Source organism: Phytophthora ramorum (genome assembly GCF_020800215.1).
Source record: "Phytophthora ramorum isolate Pr-102 chromosome Unknown Phyram_PR-102_s0012, whole genome shotgun sequence".
Taxonomy (NCBI): Eukaryota; Oomycota; class Peronosporomycetes; order Peronosporales; family Peronosporaceae; genus Phytophthora; species Phytophthora ramorum.
The window spans coordinates 172,214-194,629 of NW_027150658.1; the positions used below are offsets into that span (position 1 = coordinate 172,214).

A 22,416-nucleotide genomic window follows, 5' to 3' on the forward strand; every position below is an offset into this window, starting at 1 on the left:
GGGAGAATCGCTGTTCACAGCAAAACTGCAGGGGGTTTCCAGGCCAGCAGGATCTCAACCAATGTCGGAATGTCTATGAAGATATCGCTTGTGGACTGTTGCACCTCCAGCCAGTGGCAACGCTCATGATGCTCCTGACACACGGCAAGATGAACCTGCTCCAAGAAGAGGTGATCCAGCTGCGTGGCCGCGGTCGACTTCACGTCGTTCTACCAGGTGTTCCTGGCCGGATATGTGTCGGCGGCGCAGCTCGAGGCTGCGGGTCAGCACGAAGGCGGGTGAGTCAATTGGGCTAGTACGAGGGCGCGTACCGGTCGTCGGACGTGCTGTCCGCGCAGCTAGCGGCACGCGACGATACCGCCGAGAGAGTCGAGTTGCAGTTGGCTGTGCTGGTCTCAGCCTGTACCCTGGTCGGCTCGACTTCATCTTGCTCTGGAACGTTGGGCTCGTTTGCAGCTTCTGATGCTTCGTGCTCGGCGAACTCTCGCATCATCTCGACCACTTGCTCCAGGGAGAGACGCGCCGTGGGATCGGAGCTCGTCATGCGCTCTACAAGCCCCCACTGCGCGTCGCTGAAGCCCGCCGGTCGAATAATAGCCTTACTTTCGAGCACAAAGTACCGCACCTGAACGTCGCTGACCGCGTTCCCCCACGGATACTCGTCCGTCACGGCCTCCAGGATGCACATGGCCAGACCGTACACGTCTGAAGCACATGACGCCGCTTCACCTCGAAGAAGCTCGGGCGCTTTCCATCGGACGGCGCCATTCGCGCGCGGCGTATCTTCACCCTCGCTGATGACTGAGCTCAAGCCAAAGTCGGCGAGCTTGGCCTTGCCGTCGCTGCCGATCAAGATGTTGTTGCACTTGAGGTCACGGTGGAGCACCTCCTTGTGGTGGAGGTATTGGAGCGCCACCGCAGTCTCGTGCAGTCGCTGCCAGACAACTCGGCGTCGACTCACGTCGCGGCGGCGCAGGTACCGATCCAGCTGGCCGTTGACCTCGTCCTCGCACACGAAGAACTGCTGGCCGTCGAGGTGGCACGCACCAAAGAGCTGGACGACGAACGGGTGGAAGAGCTGGAACCAGATGCCGACCTCGCGCTCAAACGCTTCGGGGTCCTGCGCGAACACCTTCTTTACGACCACGCGCGAGTTCATCCACATGCCGTGGTGGACCGACCCGTACCCGCCGCTGTTGAAGGCGCCCAGGTGGTCGAAGTCGACCTCGTACGGCGGCAGGAACCAGTCCTCGACCTTTACGTCGGGCAATCTCTTGATGCGCTGGCACGCGGCGTGGAAGATGCGCGGCTGGATGGGCGTGTAGCTCATGCGGTGGCGCGTGAGCTCGAAGTAGAGACACGTGAGCACTTCGACGTGGTCTTGGTGTTGCTCCAGCTTCTCGAGCTCCGTATCGGTCAGCGTGGCTTCGAACCGCTTCAAGCGGGCTACGCGGATGTTGTACCAGTTCTGCCGCCACTTGTGGTTCTCCGTGGAGTTTGAATCGTCAACACCGAGCTGACGCGCGAGCCGGTCGATTTCATTGTGGAGCGAAAACATGGCGCCAGTGCGCTGTCGTTCAGAGTAGCGCGTGGAGACTGCGCTGGTGTTTGTGCTGTACCGCTTGAGGTGGTTGAGAAGTCCTGCCACGGTGTTACAGAAGCGCTGCATACTACTTTCCGGAAGCCCTCGAACCGCAAGTGGAGTCGCTTGCCACAGATCACAGAGCCGAGCAAGCGCCTGGCGCTCCAGTTCCATGCCGCCAAGCTGGTTGTCGGTCAAGGAAACTCCCAGCGCTAGCTGCTCTTCGACGTCCGCGTCCTGACCACCCGGCAACCGTTGATACAGCTCAGGCGACAATGAACGAGCCTCGTCAGCTGCCAGTTCTTCGAGCTCACGCACGACGTCATCGATGCTCAGCCGCTGCCGAACGCTGAAGGAGCTCATGCGAGTGACCAGGTGCCACTCGCGGTCGCCAAACTTGGAGCTACGTTCGGCGAATACCCCGTTACTGATGAGGTGCCGGACATCCTGTTGCTCGCGTTGCTCCTGTGCGTACGGGGCCTCTCCCGTGACCGCTTCGATGACGCACATCCCGAGCGAGTACACATCGCTCTCGGTTGTGGATTCCACTCCGACAAGGCACTCTTCTGGTTCCCACACCGTAGTTTCCTGCTCTTTGCCGGAAAAAACGGAGCAGGCACCGAAACCACCAAGCTTGGCTGACCCGTCTTCCGTCACGAAAATGTTGTCTCCGCAGATATGGCCGTGGACGATACCGCGCTCGTGGAGGTACTTCACGGCTAGCGCGACTTCGTACAGGATCTTCCAGGTCTTCTCCGGGTGGTTTTGAAGGTACGCGCGCATTTTCCCACCAGTGACTCGCTCGACTACGAGCAGCAGCTGGACGCGGTGGCACGCTCCATACAGCTTGAGAACATGCGGGTGATTTAAAGGGAGCCACCGAGCGACTTCTTTGGCGAAGGAAACGCGGAGTTTCACACTAAGCTCGGTCGCCTCGGTCGACAAGTTGTACAAAACGTCCGGATGCCTCATGAACCACGTTTCCAGAATGATGACGGGCGCGCCGAGCCAGCTACCGACGAGGGACTCGGCGATGATGCTCTTGGGCTGCGCGGAGCTCTCGAATTGGATTGTCGACGGGTCGATGAACCACTTCGGATCGCTGGTGGCGCGCTGATCATCGTGCTCAAACAGCCGTAGATACAGCTCTTGCAGAGCCGCCAGCGTCCAGATTCCGTTCGAGTCGTTGAATGAAGCCGCGCCGTGCATGGCCAAGTAGTCGAAGATGTCGACGTGACACTCCATGATGGCCAAGTTCGTCGGGGTGTCGCCGTGGTAGTCTGCAGCGTTGACAGCGGCGCCATGCTGAACCAGCAGTTCCACCAACTCTAAGCTTCCTTTTGAGGCCGCGTAATGCAGCGCCGTCCGCCCATCGATGTCCGGCACATTCACGACATTCAGCTCGTCTCGGTCGACCAACAGTTTGATCAAGATGCGGCACGTCTCGACTTCGCCCTGCCTGGTCGCGACCGAAAGGCCAGTTTTGCCGTCATGGGCCTCTGAATTGATGCTCGCCCCTCGGCCAACAAGGAGCTTGATCAGCGCCGAATACCCTCTCTCCGCAGCAACCAGCAGTGGCGTCCAGCCTTCGTTGGTGCGGTCTTCCAGATCGGCACCGCGTTCCAGGAGCAACTTGACGACCTCTTCGTGTCCATGGGTCACTGCAGTGAGCAGAGGCGTGCACCAGTTGTGATTGACCGCATGCAAGTCGGCACCTGCGTCCAGCAGCAACTCAGCCATCTCTGCGAGCCCCCACCTGGCGGCCGTCCCCAGCGGCGTCACTCCGATCGTGTTGAGTGTGTCAACGTCTGCTTCGATAGAGAGGAAGTGCTTCACAACATCCCCGTGACTCTTCGCCACGGCGCTGTGCAGTGGCGAGTAGCCATTGTCGTTCTTGGTGTTCAACGCTGCGCCGTGCTCTGTGAGGAAGACCACCATCTCGAGGTCCCCACTGTCCGCCGCCACGTTCAGCAGCGTCCACCCTTCGTTTCTAGGCGCCTCGAGCAGCTCGCGAGCCTTTCCGTGCTCGTTCTTGGTCACTAGCCACTCGACAAGGAACATGACGACTGATGAGTGTCCGTTCATGCTAGCAGCCAGGAGCGGCGTCAAACTGTCCAGTCCGACGCTTGCAATGTCGGCGCCAGCCTCAACTAGCACCTTGACCGTGCCCAAGAAGCCCTGGGCCGCCGCGAGGTGCAACGCTTGCATGCCTTGGTAGTTGCGGGCCTCCAGAGACGCGCCGTGGTCGAGGAGGAGCTTGACGATGCCGGTATGGTCGTTGGACGCAGCGTACAGCAGGGCTGTCCATCCGTTCTCGTTGGCGCAGTCGATGTCAGGGACCAGCTTGTTCGTGACGACCATCCTCACCATGTCTTCGTATCCCTTTTGAGCGGTCTGCCTGAGGATTTCCTCGATCGATAAGGCCTCCTGTGGGGTGGTCTCCTCGTCACCGATTGGGCCGGCACATCCTATGCATGAGAGCTGCAGCCAACATCTCGTAAACCTCTTCCAGACGCGGCGCCAGCGACCGACCGGCGCAGGAATATCCATCTTCTCGCGGGTTCACTTGTGGCGTCATCGCTCTGCGTCTCAATGCCCGCACAGCGTGTACCGCACTGCAGATGTCAATAGGAAGAGGCCGGAGAGGCGTCCAGCGTGCTGCCTGCTCCACACCACCACCTTCGGCCACCGCAAACCAGGCTTGTAGCCGGCACAAATGCCGCTAGCAATGGCTACACGTTCTGTGCCGAAATATTGCCGAGCTGTGATTGGCTGAAATCCGGCCGGTGTACCCATTCGCCACAACACAAGCGCCTTCAACCAGCTCATTCAAACCCTGCGGCGGCGATGGCACTCATGCAGGTCTAGCTAGCTTGCTTCACTTCACTTTCTTCCCCCGACTCTGCAGGCATCCTCCAGGTCGCTGCGAGTGCCAGACAGCGGTCTTCTGTAGTTGCAAGCATGCAGTCGGCGATCGCTAATGGCGTGGGGATGGCCGCCGACGCGTACCTCCTCGCTGGCTCAGGCTCGCTGGTCGTGGCGCTTGTGGAGCTCGCCTCGGAGCTGTACGGGAGCAAGGACATGTGTTTGGAGCTCATCGAGAGCGTGGCGGCCGTCGAGCCGCGACTCAAGGAGCTGGTCGCGTGCAACGCGATCGAGGTCAAGACGGCGCTGGAACAGTACCACAAGCTGCTAGTCGATATCCGCGGGTTCCTGGAGCGCCACGTGAGCTGCAACTTCATGAGCCGCGCGGCATCGCACTGGAAGATGAAGCGGCATGTGCAAAGCTTCTACGCGCAGCTGGACGCGGTCAAGACGCTCGTGGCGCTGGATGACATGGCTGAGAACGCCAACCGCCACACGCTGGTCATCAGCACACTCCAGCGCAACCGACACCTGAACGAGCAGACCAACCAGGCCATCGCCGCCAGCGTCAACGCGCTGCAGAGCGTCGTCACGGCCATGCCGGGCGAGCTCGCGGCCCGGCTCAAGACCGAGGGCGTGGCTCTGGTCGACATCATGGAGCTCAAGAAGGAGCTCAAGACCAACGAAGCCGCGTACTCGTCCCAGGACCATCAGGCACTGCTGGACCTGCTTAACCGTGTCAGCAAGGCACTACACGTCCAGGTGCCGCATGTTGCCGGCTGGTACCTTTCGCGCTCGGACATCTGCTTCGACGACAGCAACCCGTTCGCGGTCAACAACCTGCTCGAACTGTACCACGGGACCATCTACTCTGGCGCCAAGGTAACCGTCAAGGCCGTCAAGGCGTCGTCCGACGACACCAAGACGCTCGATATGTTCAACAATGAGGTCAAGATGTGGTTCGAGCTGCGCAACCCGCACATCCTGCCGCTCTACGGCGCCAACAACGTAGGCTACCCGCTGCTGTTCGTCTCGGGGCGCGCCGAGCTCGGCAACTTCCGCGACTACCTCTCGACGCGCCGCCACCGCGTCTGGGAGCTCTTTCTGGATGCCGCTCGCGGCGTCGCCTACCTGCACAAGCATAAGCGCGTCCACGGGAACCTCAAGTGCAGCAACCTGCTCGTGACGGCGCAGGGCGTGGGCGTCGTCTCGGACTTCGCGTTCGCCTTCGTGCGCCAGAGCTCGCTGAGCGTCAGGCCTCTGGCGCCGGCGTATCACTGGAAGGCGCCCGAGTGCTTCGACATGTACAGTAACCCCAAGCCGCGCTTCGAGTCGGACGTGTACGCGCTCGGCATGTGCCTGTACGAGGCGCTGACTGGCGCCGCTCCCTACTCAGAGGTCGATGAGCAAACCGCGATTCGGCTGATCACGAGCGGCGAGCTGCCGCCGCGGCCGGCAGACTCGAGCGTGTCGGACGAGGCCTGGGAGCTCATCTCCAACATGTGCGACCGGCAGTTTTCCCGCCGGATCCGCCTCAGCGAAGCCATCTCGGTCCTCGAGGTGCTCGTGACGCGCGAGAAGATCCACAGCCAGTGCCTTCGATGCGTCTGCGAGGCACCCACGTGTGTTCATTGCGCTCGACTCGTCAACGCAATGGGGTGATCACGTGAGGGCACAACTCACCCAGATGTAGTGAAGCTCGCTCACCAACGCTTGACTTAACTAGCCCACCCGCACTACATTGTAAATACTGTTTCTCCTGCTCGGTCGAGCCAACAGCAAAGCCTATTCCTACTGGTTGCCGCCACCACATAAGCGTCTAGATTCGATTCCAATACCATAGAATACCATCCCTTAAATTAAAGGAGCTCATGCAAAAAGTCTGTTTTCGAAATACCCATTCGCAAATAACCCATTTTCATTTTTGGCTGAAACCACATTTAAATCTCCTTCCGGTCTCGTCATGTCGGACCGGGCGAGGGCTGCTGCGGACGCCCCCAGCGCCTTCGTTTCCCAGATGCGCGAGATGTCGGAGGTCCAGAGAGCGGCGCAGCAGCTTTCGGACCGCGTACGTACCGCTCACACGCCGTTGGACGTCTCCCTAATTCCAGCAGCAAATATCGGAGACCGAGGGCAAGATGTGTCAAAGGGCGACAAAGAATCCTTCCTCGATGCATTTAGCGCCACAAAAACTGCCACAATGGATAATAATGGAAATAGGCACCAGGTGGATAAAGTTCCAGGTGCGGACACGTCCATGAGGATCTTTGTGCCTCCGCGAAATGGCGTCAAGGCATTTTCTCCTGTGGGAAATAGGACGTTGGCTGCTTCGGGAGGAGGAGATGGGAGCTTGTCGGTGAGACTTTCATTAAGTAAGAAGCGTTCTCTGCCACCGACGGAGGAGGAAGGAGAATTGACGGGACAATGGGATCGAGTTGCGTTCATGGGCAGCTCTCAGTCGGCGAAGCAGCAGGCGGCAGCTGAACTGGCTGTTCAGATGTGGTGGGGGACGAAGTTCGCGTCAGGAAGACTGCACTCCATGATCAAGTGCGACGTCGAAATTGACGTAGCGGAGAAAGAGGGGGTTGAAGGGTTAGATTTCTTGGGAGACACGGCGGACGCTGGAGCTGCACCACGGTTGACAGAGACGGGAAGGCCGTGCTGCTCACATGCAGGGTGTACCAAGCAAGTTCAGTCGAAAGGCAAGTGTATTGGGCATGGTGGAGTAAGGGAATGTAAAGAACCTGGTTGTGCAGCAGCGGCGCGTTGGCGAGGACGATGTGCTGACCATGGCGGACGACGCACATGCTTGGAGGAAAACTGCACGAATATTGCTCAGAGTGGCGGCAAGTGCGGTAAACACGGAAGCAGTAGTGATAAGAAGTGTACATTCCCAAACTGCACGACACGACCTCAAAGACGAGGTCTTTGTGCCGTTCATGGAGGTTTCGTTGCGTGTACATTCGACGAATGCAAAAAGAGAGCTACCAACAAGGGACTGTGCCGCGTACACGGCGGTGGCGCGAACTGTAAGAGTGTAGGATGCGACAAGATCAGTCAGAATCGAGGCTATTGCTACAAGCACGGTGTCGAGAACGGCACCATTAAAGTCACGCGTAAACCCAAGTGCAAGGAAGAGGGGTGCTTGAAAATCCAGCTTCGTCAAGGCTACTGCTCCAGGCATGCCAAGGAGCATGGCTTCACCGTTGGGCGCATATGCAAGACTGAGGGATGTACCAAGGTGGCACAAGCTGGAGGCCGCTGCACTAGTCATGGAGGAGGCACCCGATGCAAAATTCCTGATTGCAACAGACCAATTGTTACGAAAGGACTGTGTTCTGCTCATGGAGGCCGAAAGACATGCAAGGTAAAGGGCTGCGAAAAGTGGGGCCTCTCGTCTGGAAAAGTTAAAGGCTATTGCGTGGAACATGGCGGTGGCGAACGTTGCAAATACTCAGGGTGCAACAAAAGTGTCCAAGCTAAAGGTTTGTGTTGCACGCACGGTGGTTGGAACACGTGCGACGCAGAAGGTTGCGATAAGAGGGTGAAGTGGAAAGGATATTGTGATGAACACAAGTGCACCGAGACTGCCAAATTGGAGTAGAAAGAAACACGTTGGGGAGATAATGTCAAGATATTCATCCGTAGCTCTGTTTTGCACACGACACTAGGCGTTGGCCTCGTGCTAATTCTTCGAGAGCAGCCGAGTACCGGTGAGCACTACCAGCATTTTCCACGACATCTCCCAGATTTCTGCTGCGCGCACACTTGGCAGCATTTTCATCGTTACTACAGAAACAGCACGTCCAGCAATACCCCCCCCTTAGAATAGGTATCGATTGAAGGTAATGAAGCAAAGAGTTGAAACAAACATAACAACATTTACTTTGCTAGGTTCACTGGAAGGGCGTTGCTCGGTACTTAAGAATTTCGTCTATCAGAGCTTGCTAATCCTTCGCTTTGTACGCCGACGCAATGTTAGTTGATTTGACCTGGTGTCTGGCTTGGTTTCAGCCTCCATGATCACAACTAAGTCCTTCGCCTGAATGCTACCTAATACTTGGTGGCGATTTCGTCATACAAATACCAAGTGCAATTCAAATGGCTACAGCCCAAATAAATAGGAAAATACACGTATTAATACCAAACCCCAAACAATATTATTCCGGATTTCGTACACTGACCATGAGCTGCGAGGCCGACGACTATGCCGCTCAAATACGCGAGATGTTGGAGGTGCAACGCGCTGCCCAGCAATTGTTAGACCAGGTAGCCAAGAACCCGCCCCCAGAACCGGGAATTCCCGCTCCGAACGCTATCGGAGGCCGTGGGGGACAGAGTCTCCAGTCTCACGGCGACAGCGAGTTTTTCCTCGATGCATTCAGCGCGGGGCGCGTGTCCAACGAGTCCCAAGGCAGTTCAAACATTGAGCTCGATGCAAATGCAGGGAAAGGGAAACAGCAATGTTCACGCGACTCCGAGATCGTGAAAATTGGTTCACGACAGACCGGGACGACATCGTGGAGTTCCGGTGAGGGGAAGCTCAAAGGTTCAAGTGGAGGACGAGAAAGTCAATCAGTGAAGCTTTCAATCAGTAAGAAGCGCCCGCTATTACTTACGCCGACGGGGGTTCAAAAGAAACAGGTTCCGCAGCGACGCAGTCGATCCGAATTCATGAATAGCGCTCGGTCGGCCTCGAAGCAGGTAGCAGTCAAGTTGGCCATTCAAGCGGACGCCAATCGATTCCTGACCTCTATGGGCGATAAAGGTGACATGGAGTACGTTCGTGCTGTGGTGGGTGTTACTAGTACACGTTGTTTACATCCCGATTGTACGAAGCAAGACGAGGCAATGGGCGAGTGTATGACCCGTGGTGGGGTTAGAGAATGCGCGTTCTTTGACTGCAACAACCAAAAGAAGGGCGCCTACGAGGAGCTGACCAACGGTTTTCTTGCTGCTGTACGTGAAGAGGAGAAACAAGGGGAAAAGGATGCCAGTAAAGTTGTACAGCGTCTTTCTGGTTCTGGTAGTCGATGCCATGTACGCCGTATATGCTCCGAGGAGAGTTGTGAAAGAGTTGCGAGAAGCCAAGGCAAGTGTAGAGCGCATGGTGGTGACACGCGCCAAATTTGTTCGTTCGCGAACTGCACCACGCGAGCTGTCAAACGAGGTCTATGTGCTGCGCACGGCGGGAATTCTGCGTGCACAATCGAGGGCTGCGGCAAGAAGGTTCAGAGTTGGGGGCTCTGCGGGGCCCATGGTGGTCGAAGAAAATGTAAGGTTGAAAACTGTGATACAACCGCCTACGTTCGTGGTTACTGTCAGCGGCATGACCCCAAGAAGGATCCTGTCCAAAATAAGTGCGTCGTGGAGGGATGTTTAAAGCACAAGGCGCGTCTAAGCTACTGCAGGGAGCACGCAAGAGAACGTGGACTCTCCGTCGGTCGTAAATGCAAGCGTCCCGGTTGCACGAAGGAAGGACGCTCAAAGGGGTTATGCCGTGCTCACGGTGATCGAGTAGCGTGCAAAGAGGACGGATGCAAGAAGAGGGGCTTGCCGGGGGCAGGCTATTGCTTCGAGCACGGAGGTGGTAGATGCTGCAAGTTCCCAGAATGTAACAGAATCGCTCAAGTCAAGGGTCTGTGTTATACTCATGACAGCCGGAGTACGTGTAAAGCGAAAGGCTGTAACAAGAAGTTGGCCTGGGAAGGATTTTGCTCCAGTCACCAGAGTACCAAGGAACCGACGGAGAAGAAATCATAGAAAACAAGTAGGGAAATGGTATCTGCGGTCCCACAAGGCTGATTTTCACCCGTTTGTGTTTACCTGAACACTACAAGTCTAGACCAACTTTGAAAACACACTATCTATTGTTTAGACAGGATCATTTCCCATGTTGCTTGCACTTCCCGTTGGACACAGGACACCTTCTACAACCTTTATGCGAGCATAATGTGCTGTGTGTCTGGCACTTTCCTTTCATCCAACTCTTCTTGCTGCATCCCGGATGAGAGCATCGAGTACCTCCGCCATGACTGAAGCACTTCCTTCTTGATAGAGCAATCTTCGTACAATCTGGACTGGAGCAGACCCTGTGCCCACCATGACCAGCACACTTTCCCTTAATCGCCCGCTGCCTGTTGCACCCTGGAGTCGAGCATATGTAAATTATAGATCGGTGGCGAGGAGACTGCTTCTTCACGTCACAGCAACTTTCCCCCGCGTTTGGCTCTGGCTCAGCTGTTGCCACTACGCCAGACCCTTTCACTTGAGCTGGAGACTTCATCAGCGCACCACCTGCCGATCCTTTGTCGGAGGCAATTGGCATCACTATACCCACCGATGATTCTCTACCCCATACGAAAGCATTGTGCGTGGTAACTTCGTCCGCTGCCTTGGTTGCGTCCAAAACTTGCTGTGGCTTTCCATGACCATCTTCAATAATGGATCGAGTAGCGCTCTTTTCCGGCACGAATTCGTCGAACTCGTTGTCACCATCACACTCACTGGAGGAACGGTGCTGTGGGAACGCTGGCATCTTGGAAAGCTCACGCAGCTCGGTAGATATCTCGTACGCTTCCAACGGGACGTCCAGGACCGCTGACCATGTTCTCTTCATTGCGTCGACCCCAACGTTTTGGATCCTTGCTATGCCTTACAGCACTACCGCCCGTTGCTACAAAAACTAAGTTATAATTGGAGTACCGAAAGAGGCAACAAATATGATCGGCTGTTAAATTCACACCCGTCTAGACAAAAGACCACTCAAACAGCAGTTTGGGGGGGGGGGGGGGGGGGTCGCAATGTCGGTGAACCCGTTAAGCGCTACGCCGGGGGGGGGGTTCAAGTTCTTCTTGGCCTGGACGACGACGACGAAAACCTTTTGGCGCACGAACTGCTGTTTGTACCCCTTGTTGAGAGAGGCAACGCACGTCGAAGGGGGAGGATCTCGTCCAGAAAAGAGTGCAAACAAAGAGCGAGACTATCAGGTGTAAGCTGCATGTGCTGGACTAGTTGGCCTAGTGCTGAATAACGCCTTGATCATTGCATGCAGTGTTTGCTCCTCTTGCAGACGTTGTTGGGCTTGATTAATCAGAAGCTGCTCTTTCAGGGCATCCACCTAGTAGCTCAACGACTTGGGATAGCTTTTCTTGAGTCTTTACGGCACAGTACTGTATAGACAGCTCCTCTTTATCCCGCTTTGTTGCCTTCACACTTGTGGACGGTCGCTCCGCTGCCGTGATGGTAGTTGGCGAAGACGTCATCGAAGTCATGTTTCCGCTGGACGGCTCTGGCTGTGGCTCTATCTCCGAGAATTTACTTGTGCCTGACCGCGGACGCTCAACAAGCTTATCAAGCGCTTGCTCGACCTTAGGACACTCCGAGAGCACATCATAACACGCGATGTACGCGAAATGATGCTTGTTGCGCTCGTAATACAGCGCCAACGTCTTCTTCATGGTGTCCCGCTCTGTCGACCCTGACTCTCGCAATGATTCGACTCGCTTCGAACAGCTTACATACTTCACGATAGAATAGTCGTCGATGGAATTTAGTACATGTTTTGTAGAACTGGTATGGGAACGGGTGGTAGTGCCTCGATAGCTCATAAATACTTTCCGAAGCTCGGTGTTGATTATCGATTACGAAGCTGCCAGCGTGTTCAAGCGAGTCAAGTTCTCGGCGACGTTTTCGCAGGCGCTAATGACGCAGCTCATGACGATGAAATCCTCCATCGTGACACGCATGCTCTGATCGTCCACATATCCCAGCAAGCACTCGCCATAACTCTGCTTCAGTGCAGCTGCAGCTTCTGTGAGCGTAAATGCTTCGACATTCAGCAGTGCCTCCGGTGCTGAACTCTCGCTGGTCGAGGACAGACCTCGGAAACGGAGTCTTCGACTGGTGTTGTGGGTAGATTTCGTGTCTTCCAAAGGGACCGATCCAGGCTTTGACGTCTCGAAGATTGACATGTCGACGAAATTCGAGGACGCACGTTCTCTCGGAGGCGGCGGCGACGCAACGGGGTCGTGCTTGTGCGTTCCGGGTGTTGAGGGATCGTCGGATTCGTCAGTCTGAGTGGATTGAATGGAGTTGCGCCGAAGGGTACTCTTGCGCTGCAGTCGCATACTCTTCGAGTGTGCGAGCTGGGCGCCGTTGGGCCCAACCAACAGATCGGCTGCTGGAACCTGAGGCTGGTCGTCGTAGATCTCCAGCTCCAATCTGAAGCCTTCGTTTAACGCTTGCATGAACTCGTTGAACGAGATCTTGCCATCGTGGTCTTTGTCCACCAACTGCATGAACTCGTCGACGTACTGCTCCATCCCTTCGATCCCTTGGCTTCCAGAGTAAGGCATGAGCTTTTCCAACAGTAGACTGAGTTCCGAGACATCCACGACACCGCGGCGGTGCACATCAGCGATTCGGAAGGCTTCTTTCATCTGCAGGTAAATGGCGTGGTCTTCCGCGGTGGAGCCTGAGAACTCTTCCCCGAATAACGTCACCAGCGTGTCCATGGCTTCTTCAACGCCTGCCTCAACGACAGCTAAGCTCTGATCCCACTTGATCTTTGCCACGGCGGGCGTTGTTGTAGTCACGTTTGGGAGCGGCGACGGCGGAGACCTAGGTACAGGCGACAAGGAGCCTTCTTCAACTGCGTTAGACTCCCCAACCATCACTGCAACAGCTGCAGATGTAGGAGAAGGTGGTTCCTGCGCCGCAGTGAAGGCAGCAGTACACTCAGCATCAATTCGACTTTGATGCCAGCGGCGTAATTGCTTGTCCTTGCCGCTGTTCCGTCGATTTTCGTGCCAGTCCACCAGATCAACAAGAACGTCCAACTGCTCAAGTAGCTCCCGACAAGCGTTCAACACCTTCGTGTACTTGGACGTGGAAAACGGAGGTTTCCACAAGGTCGGCTCCATGTCAGACCCGGCGACCAGCTTAGCTTGGGTCTTCAGCAGCTCAGGAATTGCGACCTTCACCTGGTTTTTCAACACTTTCACCTCGTTGTGACCCAGCAACGCGTTTGCTGTCTCGATGTCCTCCTCGGTCAGAGGCTGCGTAGATGTGGCCACGGGGTGATTGTACGCGACGTGATGGCGAAATACATCGTGGAAAACACCGCGATACTGGGTCAGCAATTGCTGTATGTTGCTGCGAAGCAATCCGCGTGAGCTGCGTGGATGGATGACAATCTCCACAACCATGAGGATGAGAATCCCCAGCGCATTTTGCGTAAGGCTCGCATACGACACCGTTGTTGAGGTCGACGTACTCCGGCAGCTGTGGTCGAGTAGCACGGATGCAGCCATGTAAGCCGACGTCATGCCTGCCAGCGCCATGTAGCGACTAGAGAACCACACGTACATGGAGCCCAGGGTCCAAATAAACAGCACGACGTTGTTCATCGTGTTGTACAGCGAGTCATTCGTCACCTTGCACACGAAGAAGTTGATAATCGAGGGCACTACCGTTCCAGCAATCAAGCCGCCCACACGGTTCACTGTGTTGCCGTACGTGCCGCCGATGTTGTCTTCGGCGACCATAGCAATAGCTGTCGGTGCCGTGGAGCTGAAGCCGAAAATGAAAGTCGCGCAGCAAATTCCGATGAGGATAGCTAGCGTCGTCCGAAACGCGAAGATAATAACCCGCCGGGGGTAGTTAATGGGCTGCAACAGACTACGGCATGCGAGTTTGATGAAGTTCTTGACTCGGTAGCGCGCTGAGAAGTTTTTCTTGTTGAACTTCTCCTCGAATTCCAGCAGCGAGATCACAAAGACGTGAAACGAGTACACGAACACGTTCAGGGGCATCGTCTTGCCCACATCATCGGCCGTGTGGACGTCAGCCGAGAGCAAATTCCCGTAAAGTGTCGTGTACTTGACCATGAGCCGCTCCAATGCTTGCTCAAGGGTAGCAAACTTGGGTGAAGACATCGCTGAGGAACAGACACATCCACAAGCAGTTAGCTGATGAATCAAATGACCTGGAAAACGCTGCGTTGGAGAGCCTACTGCGTGAAGAGTGGACGATCTTGAGCGAAATGTCTTCAAGCAGATCGTTCGCCTCCACTTGCAAGACATAGAATCGCGTCTGCATTTTATTGAGCAGTACAGCGTGGGTCCAATGGCACGTCTCGGCCTCAATGGCGAATTTCATCGCGTGCAAGTCCGCGAGTAGTTGCGCGTAGAGCTTCACCAGCTGCTTGGCGACGGTCTTGTTGAAGAAGAAACATACGCCAAGCCCCACAAGCTCTTCCCACCAGCAGTCACTTAGCAGAGACTCCATCGTTTCCAGACGTTCGTGAGCGTTATCGAGTAGACGATCAAGCCGGAGCTTGAAGAAGTCCATCTTCTTGATATCCTTCGCGCGGAAGCAGTACGAATCCACGATCAAGTTCAGAATGTCTCGAATATCGTGCGGCGACGCAGCCATGTGCCTTCGCAGTTTCTTCATCGCGCTAAAGCAAACCACATCCAGGACTCGTAAGTACGCGCAGCCAACGCATTGGCATTCAAGCTACCCACCCTGTTGCTGTATGACGTACAAGATCGGGAAAGGAAGTATCATGGTCGCAAGCGCAATGAAAGTGCCGACGACGCCGACGCCGCTGTAAATGGCCAATTGCTTCAGTAGATTGTCCGTGCCGTAGTAGCTGCTGCTGTTGGAAGTATCCTTGAGGACCGTTGTGAAGATAGGGTTCATAGGATTGATGAGCGTCAGCACTGCACAAAGGCAACGATCGCAGTTAGTTCGGCGGTCCTCCAACTATACGACACAATGAACGTACTGAAGTACAGATTCGTGCTGACTGCAAATTTCTTGACGTTCGTTTGCTAGAATACGACAAGAGCTCGTTAGCTGAGTACATATCCAAGCAGTTATCTGGGAAGCCGTACCATTGGTGAGAGCAACACAACCAGCGTGAAGAATGCGAGCAACGGGAGTGTGACGCCCCAGTCGCGAAGACTCACGTAGTACGTGCTGCCGTTGATGTTCTTGGAAACGGTCATGAGGTCTCCCTGCGTGATCGGTACACAGGCAAACACCACGAAGTTGTACAGCAGTGCAATAGCAACCCCGACGTCGATCTGCCACACTTGTTCCAAGACACCGCCCACCGTAGTAGCCGCCGCGTAGATGACCATCATGGACGCGACCGTGAGGCCTCCGAGGTAGTAACTGGCCGGCAGGAACAGCCATTCCCGATCGGTCCCGTGGGTCTGCACCACACCGGCCAACAGCACGCCGACTGCAATGCGCATCGCCAATTGCAGGCGGTGCTTGAACAAGCGCAACTCCTTCGGGCGCTTGTTCTTCTTGACTCGAGCCACTCGTCGCTGGAGACTTTCAGCCGCCTCAGCGGACAGTATCGAGTGGTCCGAGGCCTGTTTCCGCAGCCGAAGCCGCATCGATTGCGTCTGAGGTCGAGGCGACTGCAGGTCCAAGTAGAAGTCGCTGGCTTCGGTGGCGGACGTCATGGGCACCCCGGAGGAGTCGACGTCCAACTCCACGGAGAAATGGTCGGCGGTCGAAGGACTCGACGGACCTTTTGCATTGGCGTCGTATTGGCGAGGAGCCATGGGCTTGACCTGGACAAAACAAGAGTGCTGCAGTGACTTGAGGTGGCTCGTTGCGTTCGTCGAAATGAGCATTGTGGGCGATGGGCGGTCACGTCTGCTGACAGCGGCTTGGAAATTAATACCCTGCAATATCCAACATATCTAAGAACTATTTGTAGAATATTTGTATTGTACAAAGAAGCAATAACTAATACTTGCCATACTAGGAATGTGAAAAATACCGAGTTTGAGAGGGCTGTCAAAAGTGTGGCGCTTGTCACACGCGACGACCACCGATGGACGGAGGCCATCGGTCAACCAAAATGCCGTGAGGACCGTAGGCATGGCAAGAAGAGAGCATCGTGTATCTGGCTGCTGAGAAAATGGATTGACTGGGCAGCAGACCGGCTTTCAATGCACTGGAACGGCGATCGCAACGCGCTCGCACGCTTCCTTGCTGTGCACTATCCAACGGACGACTCATCGGTCGGGCACGCCAAGGCGAAGTCGTTCCCGCCGCTGGAACCCTTCAACTTGGGCTCACGGCGAATCCTGCTCGCGTGCAGCGCCAGCTCATGTTTGGATCGTCGATTAGCGCCGCTACTCTGCTGGCTCGACAACCTTGGAGTGTTGGGCAACTGCTTGGTTTTGAGTGGATGCGGATCGCACCGGATCGGCCACGAGACAAACTCACACAAGATGGAATAGCGCGGCACCCGCTCGCCGCTTTGCCTCTACTCTCCTCACGTAGAGACCGCTTATTTGATGGCACGTCTCGGTGGACCATCGCGTCGAGAGTCCGATCAACACGATTGTTTGCGCCACGGCAAAGCGCGTACGGCTGACTCGATAGCCACCACCATCAGATCGGTTTGGCTACCCTACTGGTGGCTCTCGCTACCTTTGACGCGGCGCTAGGGACCATTTGAGCAGACTACCGAAACGCTGTACTGAAGTTCTGAAGAGCGAACATCTATTGGTGAAGCAAGTTGAAGTTGCCTTGCATGGCCGGCACCAATACAAAAAGCATAGCGACAGCGCCTGCAAGCGGCTCTCGGTGGGGCCATTCCGCCGTTGCATACCAGTACTCGGAGCTCCAAACCCAGCGCGAAAGGCAACTGGCCTCCAAGGATTGAACGCAGAGAAGCGGTGGTAGAATTTTTTTGTGGGTCGTCTGCGGGTATGGTCTCATTTGGGTCTGGCTGGCTCTTTACCAAATGGTTGGAACTGTCAGACAACGCATACCTACAGGCGCGATAGCGCCGAGCTCCTCAGCGAGACGAGCATTTGACTCGCCAGGAGGTTCTATCTATATATCCCGAGCGCGGGGGCGCCGAAGGGGCTGGTCACGTTTGTCAAAAGACCGATGGAGTTCTATTGGCCGAGCCAGCCAGACCCAAATGAGACCATACCCGCAGACGACCCGCAAAAAAGTTTATCGAAGCGGTCCCCGGGGTGGGCCACCGACTCGCGCTCGGGTATGAGGGCGCACGCATGGCCTCAGACATGGCAGTGGAGGCCGGCAAGCCCTTGTGCATGCACTCGTAGAGGGGGCGACGCACCTCGGAGCGCTGCAGGTAGACGGCTGCCACATAAAGGCGGTGGCGATTTGCGGCGCAGCGTCTTGCACGCACTCGAACCGCTGCAGCGGCACTACGGAGCTGCTGCGACTGCGGATTTTCGGTATGAAGGCGGACGAGGTGGACGCGACCACTGCGGTGAGAGCCACGACGGCAGCTTGGCCATCGATGGTCCATCGGTGATGAAAGGAGTTCATCGATCGACCGTCACGTGCGGACCGGAGACGTATCTGGCTGCTGAGAAAATGGTCTGGCTGGGCAAGCCTACAACGCGGCGCCAGCGATTGCTTGCATTTCGGGGGAACATCGCGTCAAAGTCGAGCATCACGATTGTTTTACACCGCCAACCGCTTGCGGCGGCGTCCTATCTCGTCCTCGCTACCAGATCGATTTCCCAATCCTATTGCGGTGCTTGCCAGCAGCCCTGTTTGGCCTTTGACGCGGCGCTAGGGGCCATTTGAGCAGACTACCGAAACGCTGTTCTGAAGTTCTGAAGGGCGGATAACGAAATAAGTTGAAGTTGCCTTGACTTGACAAAGTGTAGCCGTCCGCGCCGAAAAAACTCCAATACAAAAAGCAAGCGTCGACGAGCGTCTTCTCGCTATGGGCCATCCCGCCGTTGCATACCAGTACGTGCATACGCACTCGGTGCTCTAAAACCTCTCCACGAAAGGCTCGCAACGTGTCTCCAAGGCTTGCCTGTCACAGTGATAATCCGTCAAAGTGCTTGCGGATCACCGGATCATTGTCGGGAATGTCGCGCGAACGCTGTTAAATGGCGGTAGGCTGCTCCAATTTGGCGGTAGGTCGTTCCAATTTGGCGGTAGGTTGCTCCAGCGGCATAATCGCAATTATGCGCTAGGTGGTTCGGTACCGGTTTTTTCTCACCAATCTCGTCCCAAGGACACGCAGTGTACTTGTCCGGCCAATCGGCGACTCCGGGTGAGCTGTCGTCCCCCTTCATGCTTCTTGCTCTGGGCCACACGCTTCCTCGCCCATAATTCAAACCTCCGTCAAGAGCCCCAAGCAATAGATACCGAGACTTTTTCCGACCATGAGCGCTGTCGACGCCACCCCCGAGCACTCGTCGTGGAAGACGGAGAACCCGAACCAGGCGCGCGATGCCATCACGTGGGACGCCTACACGAGCGGCCTCAAGGTGGGCTCCGTCACGGCCGTGTTCGCCGCGGCGGCCGTGGCCTCGGCCAACAAGTACTGGCCGGCCTTCCGCAACCGCCTGAACGTGAGCGGCAAGACGGCGCTGGTGGTGTCGCCCTTCCTGGGCGCCTTCACCCTCGTGGCTGAGAACCGCCTGATGCACGGCGCGCGCAACCCGGAGCTGTACATGGCCACCATGGACGGCTCGTACGTGGCCCCCAAGCAGGAGACGTCGCACCTCAAGTTCTGGCAGAAGAGCGCCAACTTCCTGTACGACCACCCGTACCGCGCCCTCATCACCGTGGGCACCCCACTCGTCGGCGGCATCTACGGATACCAGCACATGAACAAGGGCATCTCGGCCTCGCAGCAGATCATGCACACGCGTATCTACGGCCAGGCCTCGGTCGTCGTGCTGCTGCTGAGCTCCATGGCCTTCCACGATTACATGGCCAAGCGCGGCAAGTTCACGGTCGAGGACAATGAAGATTAGACGGGTCTTGAAGCTTCCGAAGACAGGACGAGAACGCCCCGACGGCAAAGGCTTGCTATCTCCTCCTGGTTCTCGTTGAAGACCCCTAGCAGCAGCTTGTAGACGAACCTGCGGACAAAAATACAGTGATTTTTATTATTCGCGCGGCGCCAAGTTAATTGTGTACGTACCTGGAGGGGTTTCACGCCATCACTGCTGGGACGTTTCAAGTTGCCCCCATTGCTGCTGCTCAAGATGGCATCAGTTGAGAGAACGCGGGCTCGCAGACGACGCCAAGCAAGATGACGGCCAAGCCTCTCGTACGCCCGAGCGACGTGGATGTCCAGTCGCTGGTAGTGCCGCTGCCGGAGGGCGTTGAAATGCCCCGCGCTGCTTCGAACCGCCGAGCTGCGTCCAAGGAAAGACGTCAACGCTCCAGCAGTGGCAAGAAACACCCGCCTACCAAGCTTACCGCCAACGCCAACACCAATCGCCCAGACAGCTCGCGCATGACGCAGCAGCAAATGCACATGTGGGAGCCCGTTCTGACGCTTGGATGGTCCATTGGAATCTGCTTCGCGATTGCAGCTCTGTGTATCGCACTTGGGGTCGTCATCGTCTACACGTCCAGCACTCTCACGACACTTCGCGTGCTTTACGACGGCAACGACGACACACAAGCAGCAAACGCCACGCAGTCGGACGGCAACGTCTCGCAGCTGGCCAACTGCCGGCTCAACTCGGCGGACGACGCCAACTCGTTCCATGCCGACCACACATGCTTTGTGCATCTCACGCTGCCGAACGATATCAAGAGCCCCGCGCGCGTCTTCTATGAGCTGGACGGGTACTACCAGAACCACCGGCGCTTTGTCTCGTCCATCATTCGCACGCAGTTCACGGACGAGTGGCGCCCGGACTCTGGCTGGTCGATGCTCGAGTGCTACCCCATGAAGACTGCCACGTCCGAGTTGTGCTCGGTAGGTGTATGCGAGCCAAGATCCGCAGCCAAGCAGCGAGAGCTCTTCCCGTGCGGCATCGTGGCCAACACCATGTTCAACGACATTTTCTGGCTGCACGAAGGGGTTTTGCCGTCGGGCGAGAAGCTCTCGCTAACTGACATGACGTCCAAGGGGATCGCACGCACCTACGCAGCTCACAACAACAAGAACCCAACATGGGACGTCCCCGACGACACGTACCTGCCCGTCTGGCTCAACCCGAACATGAGTCGTCTCATCCCGCCTCTGACAGGATCGACGGCCCCACACATTACTGCAGACTACACGAACAGCACCGCGTGGGTGCACGACGCGCTGGATCCGGATTTCGGCGTTGGCATCGGCTTAGAGAACGAATTCTGGCGCGTGTGGGTCGAAGGAGCTGCGACGCACCCGTTCCGCAAGCCGCACGGCCGCATCGAGCACGACCTTCCAGCCGGCACCACGCTCACGTTTGCCGTGCAGTCCAACTTCTTCGTCAGGTCCTTCAGCGGCACCAAGGCGCTCGTGCTGGAGGAGGTGGGCTGGTTCGGCAGCGCCAACTACGTCTTGGGTGGGTTCTTCCTGGGCGTGGGCGGCATTTTCTTGGTGGCCGCCATCTTCTTCTCTGGTCGCAAACTGCACAGTCCTCGCGCGCTAGGCGATGCGGCCGCACTGGCGTGGAAGAAGACGCAGTAGAGTAGACCATCGCGCTCCAAGGAGACCTTAATTATGATTGCTCTTGCACCTTCACCCTTCGCCCTGAGACACTCTCGCGTAATCCGTCGGATTGCGCGCAGCTAGTCTTTGTCCTACCTTGCACCTAATAAGGTGTAGTGACTCCGATTTGCACTTGGATCGACTTGCAAACGGCAGTGGGTGAAGACTCGGGGGCTTCACCATAACATGCAGCAGTAATTTCCGCACTGGTGTCACCAGAGCATCGACAGACCAGTACATGTAGCGAACGAGCTAGCCTTCCAACAAGTGTCGCCGCCGAGAGTGCATGAGCCTCGGGCTCTGTGACAGCCTCGCGCAATCTCGCCGATTGCGATTTCGTCGGGGCTATGTCCACCTGCTGACGTCATGTTGACGGTGGTCTCACTTCCACAAGGTTGCGGTGGTCTCACCGCCAACGCTGCCACCCATTCTCCAAGTCTCCACATCGAGATCAAGTAGCATTCCCCACCGCCACCAAGCCCCATGAGCGTCTCTGAGCATGCCGCCACCTGGGAGACCGTGAACCCCGACAAGAAACGCGACATCATCTCTCGCCACGCCTACATCAGCGGCTTGAAGACGGGGGTGTCCGTGGCCGCCGTCATGGGTACGGCTGTTCTCACGGCCAACAAGTACTGGCCGGCCTTCCGCAACCGCCTGAACACCAGTGGCAAGACGGCGCTGGTAGCCATGTCGTTCCTAGGCTCCTTCACGCTTGAAGCCGAGAGCCGCATCGTGAAGGGTGCACACAACCCGCAAATGTACATGGCCACCATGGACGGCACCTTCATCGAGCAGAAGGAGGAGGCGTCCAAGCTCAAGGTCTGGCAGCAAAGCGCCAATTTCTTGTACGACCACCCGTACCGCGCCCTCATCGGCGTCGGCGTGCCGCTCGTTGGAGGCATCTACAGCTACCAGCACCTGAACAAGGGCATCTCGGCCTCGCAGCAGATCATGCACACGCGTATTTACGGTCAAGCGGCGGTGGTCGTCTTGCTGCTGAGCTCGATGGCCTTCCACGACTACATGGCCAAGCGCGGCAAGTTCGGCGAGGAGGACGAAGTCGAGACGGAGGCCTAAGGCGGCCAGCCAACGACGTCAGGATAGGTTGGTTGCTACAGAATAGTACAAGAACAGAGGAAGAGGACGCCCCAACGGCAAAGGCCATCCTTCCTGTCGATTGGCTTTTAGTAGCTCTGACAGTATAATACATAGCAAGAACTCTATGCCTCTCTCCTGTTCGAAAGCAGTGCAGCGGACCAAGGACCTGACAATCGCATGAACCTCGCTGATGCCGATTGCCTCCGATAAAGGATCGTCAGGTGGTGAACCGGTCTGCTCCAGTCCAGGTTGTACACAGTTTGCTCTATCAAGAAGGAAGTGCTTCAGTCATGGCGGAGGTACTCGATGCTCTCGCCCGGGATGCAGCAAGAAGTGTTGGATGAAAGGAAAGTGCCAGCCACACAGCACATTATGCTCGCACAAAGGTTGTAGG

The 22,416-nt window shown here is 56.5% G+C and overlaps 7 protein-coding genes across 8 annotated transcripts; 5 read left to right on the forward strand and 2 right to left on the reverse strand.

Moving 5' to 3' along the window:
- Nucleotides 1–292: 292 nt before the first annotated feature.
- On the reverse strand, nt 293–4,132 carry KRP23_11385 (Ankyrin-2; the record flags this gene model as incomplete). The annotated part of the gene is made up of 1 exon (XM_067881930.1): nt 293–4,132. One exon carries the CDS (start codon nt 4,130–4,132, stop codon nt 293–295), a length of 3,840 nt encoding a protein of 1,279 aa, XP_067740221.1.
- A 411-nt stretch (nt 4,133–4,543) lies between these two features.
- Nucleotides 4,544–6,109, forward strand: KRP23_11386 (Serine/threonine-protein kinase STY13; the record flags this gene model as incomplete). Its single annotated transcript, XM_067881931.1, has 1 exon — nt 4,544–6,109. The coding sequence occupies one exon, from the start codon at nt 4,544–4,546 to the stop codon at nt 6,107–6,109; it is 1,566 nt and encodes a 521-aa protein (XP_067740222.1).
- A 2,523-nt stretch (nt 6,110–8,632) lies between these two features.
- Nucleotides 8,633–10,486, forward strand: KRP23_11387 (uncharacterized protein; the record flags this gene model as incomplete). Its single annotated transcript, XM_067881932.1, has 3 exons — nt 8,633–9,225; nt 9,331–9,406; nt 10,370–10,486. The coding sequence occupies 3 exons, from the start codon at nt 8,633–8,635 to the stop codon at nt 10,484–10,486; spliced, it is 786 nt and encodes a 261-aa protein (XP_067740223.1).
- Nucleotides 10,487–12,090: 1,604 nt separating this feature from the next.
- On the reverse strand, nt 12,091–16,032 carry KRP23_11388 (uncharacterized protein; the record flags this gene model as incomplete). Its single annotated transcript, XM_067881933.1, has 5 exons — nt 12,091–14,387; nt 14,464–14,909; nt 14,997–15,174; nt 15,240–15,285; nt 15,349–16,032. The coding sequence occupies 5 exons, from the start codon at nt 16,030–16,032 to the stop codon at nt 12,091–12,093; spliced, it is 3,651 nt and encodes a 1,216-aa protein (XP_067740224.1).
- A 2,613-nt stretch (nt 16,033–18,645) lies between these two features.
- KRP23_11389 (uncharacterized protein) lies at nt 18,646–19,242 on the forward strand (the record flags this gene model as incomplete). 2 transcript variants are annotated; one of them, XM_067881935.1, is made up of 2 exons in its annotated part: nt 18,646–19,019; nt 19,090–19,096. In XM_067881935.1, 2 exons carry the CDS (start codon nt 18,646–18,648, stop codon nt 19,094–19,096), a joined length of 381 nt encoding a protein of 126 aa, XP_067740225.1. The 2 variants fall into 2 exon arrangements, with proteins under 2 accessions (XP_067740225.1, XP_067740226.1); XM_067881936.1 differs by having other exon boundaries at nt 18,646–19,242.
- A 281-nt stretch (nt 19,243–19,523) lies between these two features.
- KRP23_11390 (ALA-interacting subunit 3) lies at nt 19,524–20,900 on the forward strand (the record flags this gene model as incomplete). The annotated part of the gene is made up of 1 exon (XM_067881937.1): nt 19,524–20,900. One exon carries the CDS (start codon nt 19,524–19,526, stop codon nt 20,898–20,900), a length of 1,377 nt encoding a protein of 458 aa, XP_067740227.1.
- A 504-nt stretch (nt 20,901–21,404) lies between these two features.
- On the forward strand, nt 21,405–22,001 carry KRP23_11391 (uncharacterized protein; the record flags this gene model as incomplete). The annotated part of the gene is made up of 1 exon (XM_067881938.1): nt 21,405–22,001. The coding sequence occupies one exon, from the start codon at nt 21,405–21,407 to the stop codon at nt 21,999–22,001; it is 597 nt and encodes a 198-aa protein (XP_067740228.1).
- Nucleotides 22,002–22,416: the final 415 nt, after the last annotated feature.